Source organism: Pseudorca crassidens, chromosome 4, assembly GCF_039906515.1.
Source record: "Pseudorca crassidens isolate mPseCra1 chromosome 4, mPseCra1.hap1, whole genome shotgun sequence".
NCBI lineage: Eukaryota > Metazoa > Chordata > Mammalia > Artiodactyla > Delphinidae > Pseudorca > Pseudorca crassidens.
Genome location: NC_090299.1, coordinates 62,232,470 through 62,242,479, shown reverse-complemented (window position 1 = coordinate 62,242,479; position 10,010 = coordinate 62,232,470). Strand labels below are relative to the sequence as shown.

Here is a 10,010-nt window from a genome sequence, read left to right as displayed (position 1 = left end):
CCCCGGGCTCCCGCACTATGTGGGCGGCTGCTGTACAGAGGGTCTGGGAAAGAGAACCAGCGAGCGGACAGGAGGGGCCTCGCCCAGTGGGCGGGGTACGGGGCGGGGCCATGGCCGAATCCGGGAGGCGGGAGCTGCGGACGGACTTGGAAAGGAAGCCGGGGCGAAGCGGCGAGGCTGGACCAGGCTGAGGTGGGCGGGTCCGGGGGCGGGGTCACTGGATGTGCCTCCTGCCAGTGCGGGCGGAGCCGGGGGCTAAACTGGGAGAGGCAGGGCCGAGAGGAGGTGGGTGGGGCCTGAGGGGAGGGTCCCTGGTGGGGCTGGGTGCACAGCGCGCGGGGGCTGAGCCCAGACAGTCTGTCAGCGCGCGGGCTCCAGAGCTGCTCTTCGTGCCGGAGTCCGGGACGGGGCGCCCCGGGGAAGGAGGGCGAAGGGCCGCGGCGATGGCTCCGCCGGGACTCCTGGAGTCCGCTGTCCTCGCCGCAGCTGTCTTCGTGGGAGGCGCCGTGAGTTCGCCGCTCGTGGCCCCGGGTGAGTGCCCTGTAGCAGCCGGGGCGCGCAGGAGGAGGCGAGGGATCGGGACTGTAGTCCCGCTGCTCCTCGAGCTGCCCTGGTCCTGGCACAGCCGTAGGATCCCGGCGCTGAACATCTGGCTGTCTGGGGGTGGCCCGGGCCGGGCGCGGCGCGTGGAGATGGCTCCCGTCCCTCCCAGCCTGCTCGGCTCCCGCCTTCCCTCCTCCGAGGACCTGTTACCCCCCGGCCCCACCTCTGAGCTGTCTGGCGTGTAGGGACCCGGCCGGCTCTTGCCTTCCTCGGGAGCCCTTCCGCCCGGGCCCAGCAACCTGGAGCCCTGCGGACCCCTTTCCTGCCCTTGTCCTCAAAGGCCCCGCGAGCGGAAGATCGTGACACCGGGCACCGGGTGCGCTGTCGCCGCCTTCCCCCTCCTCCTTTTTTTTTAAAATCTTAAAACCTTGAGGAGTTACAATTTCTTTCCTTTCCAAGTTTTAATTTATTTTCGTGGTTGATGGATTCTTGTAACAGGTTGGGGATTTCTGGTTTCCTCCCACATATCCTGGATAAGTCAGGCTTGGAAAAACGGAAGGCGTGTTTGTAAACTTACCTTTTTGTTTTTCTTCTTTGAGTTGATTCCTGTCACCACAAAAGGAACTTTCTGTGGTCAGAGCAGGAAGCCACCAGCAGAGATGATAAAATGCTGTCCCCAATGATGAACTTGGAGCAGTTTTTAATTGAAATCTAAGAGGAGGTGTAACTTTTACGGAAGTCCTTTCTCACACTCTTGTTTTTATAATTATAGACACCAGGGATTCCTTACCACCGAGCCCCTTCTTAACTGCCACCTTACAGCAGTAGTTTAAAAAAAAAAAACGTATACCTTCTTGTCCAGCTGGGGTTCCTAGAGCCTGGAATCTTACGTCAGCAAGCTCTTCCAAGCTTGAGCAGCTCCTCTTCAGTCCAAATAATAAGCAATAACTGGAAGCCTTCCAACCATAACTATCTCCTCCATAGAAACACATATACTGCTCTTCACTCCTAAGAAGAATCCACTTGCTTACAGCTTTTAAACTGGCTTATCACTCTGGCCTTCACTTTTTTGTAGAAATCAGAATACGTTAGGAAGGGAACATATGTCTCCTGAGTCTTTATTAGCAGATCTGTATTTCCTTCAGCCATCCACCCTGAGGAAATGGCCGCTAGTGACATGTATTATTGGATGGGAGATTTTGGGTTTCACCCTGCATTTCATTGCTGAGACAGGTAGATGCATCATCAGGTTCCAATTGGACCCCAGGTTGTAGACAGTACTTAGAGGGCTAGAGTCAGTTGCTCCAGAATTTGAAGAGCTTGACCTGGGAGGGAAACTGTTAATAATTCAGCACATGATGCATGTAATCAGTCAGAGCAGGAGAAATCATCTGTAGAGTGAGTTTGTGTTTTGATGGACCTTTGAGCAACACACAGCTTTCAGGACTGGAATGTGATGACAAAACTCTTAATTACACAGTATAACACTTTAGAAGAATGAGGTATCTAAAAAGGAAAGGGTACGGAGTACAAATATGCCAGTGTGACTTGAGACCTGTTTTGTGATGAAAAGATGCCCTGACCAGCCACCATCTGGTCCCCGTGGAACCTAAGATGGTGTTAATGTTTGTAGGGAATGTTTTAGGGAAGCAGGGAGAAAGATGGGGAGTAATGTTGAGTGCCTGCTATGTGTCAAGCTTTGAGTTGGGCACTTTATATTCATTTTTATACTTATTTCTCAATTCTGTGAAGTTATTTCCAGTGAGGCACCTGAGGCCCAGAGAGATTAAACAATTGGCCCAACATCACATAGCTAGTGTATCCGTCAGCATTCAGTCCAAGAAGCAGAATCACTAGGAGGGGAGTGTGTGTGTATGTGTGTCTATGTGTATCTTTATCTTTGATAACCCAGCCTGCTTGATTCCAAAGTTCATTCTCTTTGCACTGTACTGCACTGCTCCCCAGAGAGAAAATAGAAAATAAATCACCTTCAGCTGTCTTGTTGAGATTCTAAGATAGGGAGTTTAGGACATCATAATATTGTAAACATTGGGTTATCAGAAGATGGGAAGTAGAGAAAAGAAGGACAGTTAAGTGCACAGTGGGTAGTGGCAAAGTCTCTGACTTCCTGCCTAGTAGAAGAATCTCATTAAGCTTAAGAATCTCATTAAGCTTCTCATTAAGCAGCATTCGAAACTATATACCACCAGCACCAGAAGGGATGGTTTTCCACATCTTGGCTTATTTATGTCTTTTAACTTCTCTGGTTACTTAGGGCGTAGTTTCTCTGCAGACAGTGGGCATGGCCTTTGAGTAAGGAGTGGGCTGAAAAGGACCAGGGGCTGGTGAATGAGAGGTGCCCTCTCCTGGGGCTCTGTGGGCTTCCATCCAGACTCCTGATTCCTCATTTAGATGCTAACGATAAGCTTTATTAAATTCTGGGTTCTCCTTTGGCCAGGTAGCTGCCTAGCTGTATATTTACATTAATCTTAGTCAGTGGACAGAATGTTTTGAGAAGGCACTCCTTGGAGCTTGGGCTTCCCTGCCCAAATTTCATTTAAAGAGAAAATGCAAAATTCGAGGCGTGCCTGTCCTTCTCTATCTCCCCATCCCCACCCCATCCCCGCCCCCAAATAAATCAAACTATTTGGGAGTTTCAGTAGTCGCATTTGAATGAGAGAGACCAAAGCCCCAGGTGATAGAGAAAAAAGTTTTCATTATTACTTTTTAAAAAATTGTCTCTGATGTTGAAGTTTAATTACACGTTGGGGCAAAAGAGTTGTTATTTGACACCAAAAAAAACATGATTTAAATTGTCATTGGTTAAAACTATTATGTTGAGTTGTTTCTGAGAATTTTAGGGCAGTTACTTCGGAAATTCTAAGGATTTGGTGGGCTGCTGAAAGCAGGGAGAACAGTGAGTCTGGCTAAAATTGGAATCTGCAGTTAGTACACTGTGGGCCCTTTTCAGAGGAAGGAATGCAGTGTTTATGATACCTGTTTTGTGGCAGGCTCTGGTCTAAGTACTCAGATCATTTAATTCTTACAACATCTTGTCAGCTATATAGTTTTATTCCTCCATGTATAGATGAGGAAGTTGAATTCTGAGAAGTTAACTTGAAAAGGTCACTTACCTGTGTAAGTTGGATTTTGACGTGGACTCACATATATTCAATTCTGAGGCCTATTATTGTTACCAAATCATTTTGTTTTTCTTTAGAGTGAGGAATTTCTTTTTACTGTAAGATATTTATAAAGAATCATTAATAGGATAATGGCATGATAGAGTAGAAAGAACACCAAGCTCTAAGTCAGAACCCTGGACTTGAAATGTGCCTGCCGCTTTCTGGAATGTGGCTCTCTCTGCCTCCATTTTCTTGCCTGGAAAATGGGTGTGTGCCAACCCCTATCTTTTTCTGCCTTACTGGCTGCTAGTGAGGAGCAAATGAGCTGGTGTCTCTGAAAGGTCTTGGCAAATGGCAGAGTGGTATATATCTTCTATCCTGTGTATCTTTTTTCCTGTATTTCTTACCCAAAGTGCCCATTAGACTAGACTTATAATGTCAACCAAACAACTGTCTAATAAATGTAGACCACACATGTTTTCATTCTGGAAGTGGTGAGGGTTTTGCAGTCATAGGTTCATTGTAAATATATAAAGTCTGGAGTGACACCTCAGATTCATGAGTTTGCTGCCATTGACTGGGAGTTAAGTAGCCAAACCTTTTTTCCCATTTCTCCTCAGCTAAAATACAGTGCTCTTGGTATTTCTGGATAATTCCCCAAAAGATCTAAAGTTTTGGGGGAAAGGGAGAGAATAACGCTTGATCTCATTACTCCAAGACACTTGTCACTGTCAGCCTATTTCATTCTGATCTTCTTTGTATGTATTTTCTACTTGGAGGGGATCATAATGCAAAGATACTTTTCTACCTGGCATTTTTTACCTAATGTTATACTTAAAGGCTTCTCCATTTCCCTACACACCCACAAAGTGGCTGCATAATATTGCATTACATGGTTCTCTGTCTTCTATCTCACTGTGCTTCCATTTTAGATTTTAGATTTTGCTAATTTTTTTCCACTCTGCGGCATGTGGGATCTTCCCGGACCGGGGCAAGAACCCGTGTCCCCTGCATCGGCAGGCGGACTCTCAACCACTGCGCCACCGCTAATTATTTTTAAACGAATTTTAAAAGTCATTGTTTAGTGAACATCTATGCAAAACTTTGTCTGGATATCGATGACTTCCATAGAAAATGGGTTCCTGAAAAGGCAACGTTGGGGTCAAAGGTATTCATGTTTGAGGCCATTGATGCCACCAACCTTAGTGACCTGAAGGTTGTTCCAGTTTACATTCTCACAGCAGTGGTCAAAAGACTCACTTTTCATACCATTGGCATTTTCTCTGAAAAACATATTTGCTAAATTGTAAGGCAAAAATTTATACCTTGATTGTTTAAATGTGTATGTCTTTGATTACTAATAGGTTGACTATTTTCTTCTAGTATAATATTTGAGCCATTTGCACATGCCTGTAATCCTTTACGGACAATTCTGAAATCTGAAAAACTCCGAAAACCAGAAGATTTTTGAGGCTTTTTGCATACTTCGTTGGTGGGTGAAACCTAACCGGAACCAGTGTGAATATTGCTAAGTTTTGGCTGCAGTAATAATAATGAGTTTGATTTCTGAGTGTTACATAATGTGTGCTAAATGCATTGTTACCTTTCTAGAATTACAAAGTCTGAATTTCGAGGCACATCTGACCTCCAGGCTTTCAGATAAGGGATTATGGTCCTGCATTTCCTCTTTCGTGACTCATCTGCTCTTGTTTGCGGGCAGCCAAGTGTAAAACTGCTCAAAATAGTAAAATACCCTATGGAGAAAAAGAACTCCTCAAATGATTGGCATGTCGTGAAAAGAAGCACTGCTTTGGTATTTTAGTGGGGAACCTAATAAAGCAAAGATACTTTGGCAAAGCTGAGGTTTCCTCTGTTCTAGGTGGGTTTAGGGATGGGTGCCCATTATAATGGAAACTCTGCTTTCCTCTGCCAGTTATTGACACAGCTTTCTTTGTAAGGGAGAAAAGAAACGGAATCCGCCCAAGGGACTTTTGGGGGAGGGAAGGTTGGTAGAGGGTGGTGGATACCCCAGGCAAACTGAGTTCCCGTGCCCAGTCATCTCACCTTGAGGATCCTCGTGCCAAACTTGTTGAACTCAGGGATCTTCTATCCCCCCTTTGCCGTGCCCCAAGTTTCCTGCCTTCTTGTCTTTGGTCATCTCAGGATCCCAAACAGCTTCCAGTTCTTCCCGACTCTCCCCTCCCCCCATTTTGTTTGCACACCCCTGGGTATAACTGCATTCCAACTACTAAGAAAGTGCCTGTTGTACAGAGGGCAAAGAAATCTTTGAGCCACTTTCCTCATCTGTGTTGTGGAGAAAATATGGTAGAGTTGCCTCATTGGCATCGTTGTGACAAGTACATGAGATAAAAATGTAAGGGTGCCTTGCGCAGTGTTTGGCATGTAGTAAATGCTAAAAAAATATATTATTATTACTTTGTCCTTAACCAAATACTACCTGTCATAGCTCTCAGATGGGACAAAGTTGCTGGCCGCTCCAGAATTTTCCTTTCGGGCTCTCTGCCGTTGCCTGAGGTGTCCCCTGACTCATATGGCTCCTGAGCGCAGGCTGCTGAGGCTGCGGTGTCATGGGCACGAGGTTGAGGAAGCAAGTTGGGCAGCGCCAAGGTGCCAGGGGAGGAGTAGGGACCAGTGAGCCTGGCAGGGAGCTCTCTCGGGGTGCAGGGGATATGTGGGGCTGAGCCATTAGCTACCAAAATTAGGCAACGAACGAGAAAAGGAAAAAAAGAAAGAAACCGTTAATCTTTATAAGGGTAGATAGAATGTGGCAGTTTCTTTGGGAAGAATTTTGAAAAGTTCACCAACTGGTTTTTCTTTAGCTTGTGGATTTGTAGGTACAGTCACAAAGTTTTGACAGTTTTCCCCTAGGATTGGTGTAATCATCCCATTGACATCCTGTTTGATTATCCAGGGTTGAACTGGTCATTGTTCATCTTCTCATTGTTCACCGGTGAATGTTATATTGAAGTAGGATATAATTAGAAATATATATAATATAAATAATAATATATAATATATGATATGTATAATATATGTGTAATAAGAAATATATTTAGTCTCTGTCCTCAGTTCGTGATGCAAAATTCCTCAGACCCTTGGGATTTCCTAAATGATAGGAGTGTCTTTTCTTTGTGAGGAGCCCCCTTTGAGCAAATGCTAATGAGGGGACTTAGGGTGGTACCCCTGATACCCTCAGGATGGGGCTGGTCACCTGAAGGAGGGTGGGAGTAGAGGGTTGAAACTTTCAGCCTCACCCAGCCACCTCTTCCCAGAGGGAAGGGGAGGAGGCAGGAGGAGGGCCACAGATTAAGTGCTTTAAAAATTTGAATAACAAGACTTGATGAGTTTCTGGGTTGGTGACCGTAAAGAGATGTGTGGAGAGTAGCGCACCCAGAGGGCACGGAAACCCCACCCCTTTCCCCGTCCCGTCCCTTGCCCTGTGCACCTCTCCCCTGTCTGTTCCCGAGTTGTGTCCTTTTATAATCAACTGGTGATCTAGTAAGCAGAATGTTTCCCTGAGTTCTGTGAGCTACTCTAGAAAATTAATTGAACTCAAGGAGGGGGTCATTGGAACCTTCAATCTATAGCCAGTTGATCAGAAGTACAGGTGACAACCTGGACTTAACATTGGCATCTGACGGATGGGGGGCTGGGGAGTGCGGTGGGGAGTCTTTGGGTCTGAGCCCTTAACTTGCGGGATCGGATGCTCTCTCCAGGTAGTGTAGGAAATTGAGTTAGTTTCTTGGTGGTGCGGGGGAAACACATGCTGGAATGAGGAGGTAGAACCCTGTAGCATTAAGGCTGACGATCTCCTCAAAGCTTATTGAGCAGACGAGGATACTGAGTCAGTCTAGCCAGGTCTTAAGGGGGTTCTTTACTCTGTCTAGGACGCTTCCCACTGTATGAAAGCTGTCTCTCCACCTCAGTGGACCTCGCTTTGCTCGCTTTGCTGCTTCTGGCAAGGTCTACACTTGCACTTGGTCCTTACGCTCCGGGGCCTGGTTTCTCAGCTCTCTGGATCTGGGGTGAGCAGGCCCTGAGGAGAATGACTTTGGCTAACTGACTCCTGTGAGTAATTGTGTTGTTCTTAGTCACGTAATGTTAGCGTCAGAGGGGACTCAGTGTTCCTCTTATAGTTCGTCCCTCCCTTTGCAGATGGGGAAGCTTCAGGTTCAGGAGCCGGCGGGAATCAGGAAGGGCCGTAGCCCATAGTCGAGGAGCAGAACGTTAGATTTGGTGAGGGAGGGCCTGTGTGTGTGTCTTGGTCACTGTCCAAGGCCCAGATCCAAGCACAGGACCCGGAACAGAGCAGATGCTTAAAAACATTGGAAGGAAGGAAGGAAGGAAGGAAAGAAGCCAGGGGTGGAATCCAGGTGTTTTGACTCAGCCCAAGGTGTTTTCTTTATACTAAAGTGAAGACTTATGCTTTCCAAAATCATCCCTAAGTCTTAGCTGTAAGTCTCCTCCTCCATCTCCCTTCCCGAAATGGAAAGAGACTGCTTTGTCTGTCAGCCTCCACGGGCTATATTGCTCCGAAAGCCTGAGGCAGAGACTCTGGTTAAGGAGAAAAAAAGAATGACAATAAAAAAGTAAGCAAATACTGCCTTATCAGGTGAATATGCTGGAACATCAACACATTTGAATGTGTTAGTGAAAATTTTCAGTGCAAAGGTTTTCAAAACTCAAATCCGTTCGTGAAGTTCTTTTCAATGACAAACTGAATTCAGTTGTGTTGCTACACCAGTACTTTAAATGCATCTATTAGTTTTATGTATATATATATCATATTCCCAATTTTATAATACTTTATACCTTTCCTTTATACCTTCGTTTCACAGGTTAATTCTTTAAGTTATTTACTCATTCAGCAAATATTAGCCAAGTGCCTTACTGGGGTGCAAGACACTAGGATGAAGTGATGCGAATAGAATAGACACAGTCTGTGCCTTTACGGAGCCAGCGCAGGTTATCAGGGAGGATGATTAAACAAGCAATAATGATAAAATGTCATTACTACCTCGATAAGGAAAGTATGGCACTGGGTCAGAGTACCTGACCTGGGGCTGGAGGTGGGATGAGAGTTGAGTACAGGTTGAGCAAGACTTTCTGGAGGAAATGAAGTGTGAATTTATAGTCGTAAAAGTGTCAGCATTAGTCAGGTGAAGGGGACACGTGGTTGTGGAACAGAGGAGGTGAGAACGAGCAAAGCCATAGCATTGGTCCCTAAACTTGAGCATGCATCAGAATTAACTAGAATGCTGGTCAAAACACAGGTAGATCGCTCTCCCCTTCCTCCAGTGTCTGTAGGTCTGGGAAGGAACAGGAGAATTTGCATTTCTAACTGCTTCCCAAATGATGCTGTCTAAGTATCTTTTTTTTTTTTTTAACATCTTTATTGGGGTATAATTGCTTTACAATGGTGTGTTAGTTTCTGCTTTATAACAAAGTGAATCAGTCATACATAAACATATGTTCCCATATGTCTTCCCTCTTGCGTCTCCCTCCCTCCCACCCTCCCTATCCCACCCTTCCAGGCGATCACAAAGCACCGAGCCAATATCCCTGTGCCATGCGGCTGCTTCCCACTAGCTATCTACCTTACTACGTTTGTTAGTGTGTATATGCCCATGACTCTCTCTCGCCCTGTCACAGCTCACCCTTCCCCCTCCCCATAACCTCAAGTCCGTTCTCTAGGAGGTCTGCGTCTTTATTCCTGCTTTACCCCTAAGTTCTTCATGACATTTTTTTTTCTTAAATTCCATATATATGTGTTAGCATACGGTATTTGTCTTTTTCTTTCTGACTTACTTCACTCTGTATGACAGACTCTAGGTCTATCCACCTCATTACAAATAGCTCAATTTCGTTTCTTTTTATGGCTGAGTAATATTCCATTGTATATATGTGCCACATCTTCTTTATCCATTCATCCGATGATGGGCACTTAGGTTGTTTCCATCTCCGGGCTATTGTAAATAGAGCTGCAATGAACATTTTGGTACATGACTCTTTTTGAATTTTGGTTTTCTCAGGGTATATGCCCAGTAGTGGGATTGCTGGGTCATATGGTAGTTCTATTTGTAGTTTTTTAAGGAACCTCCATACTCTTCTCCATAGTGGCTGAACCAATTCACATTCCCACCAGCAGTGCAAGAGTGTTCCCTTTTCTCCGCACCCTCTCCAGCATTTATTGTTTGTAGATTTTTTGATGATGGCCATTCTGACTGGTGTGAGATGATATCTCATTGTAGTTTTGATTTGCATTTCTCTAATGATTAATGATGTTGAGCGTTTGTCTAAGTATCTTAACCTGGAAATCCG

General features: G+C 45.5%; 1 protein-coding gene across 2 annotated transcripts in view; it reads left to right on the top strand.

Moving 5' to 3' along the window:
• The first annotated feature begins 323 nt into the window (after positions 1–323).
• Positions 324–10,010, top strand: part of RELL1 (RELT like 1) — a 72,996-nt gene continuing 63,309 nt past the window's right edge. Inside the window, exon 1 of one of the 2 annotated variants that reach the window (XM_067735700.1) lies at positions 324–531. In XM_067735700.1, the coding sequence (XP_067591801.1) occupies positions 444–531 (88 nt within the window). In that variant the 5' untranslated portion in view covers positions 324–443. The remainder of the gene's footprint in view (positions 532–10,010) is intronic. The other variant, XM_067735699.1, reaches the window with a different exon arrangement.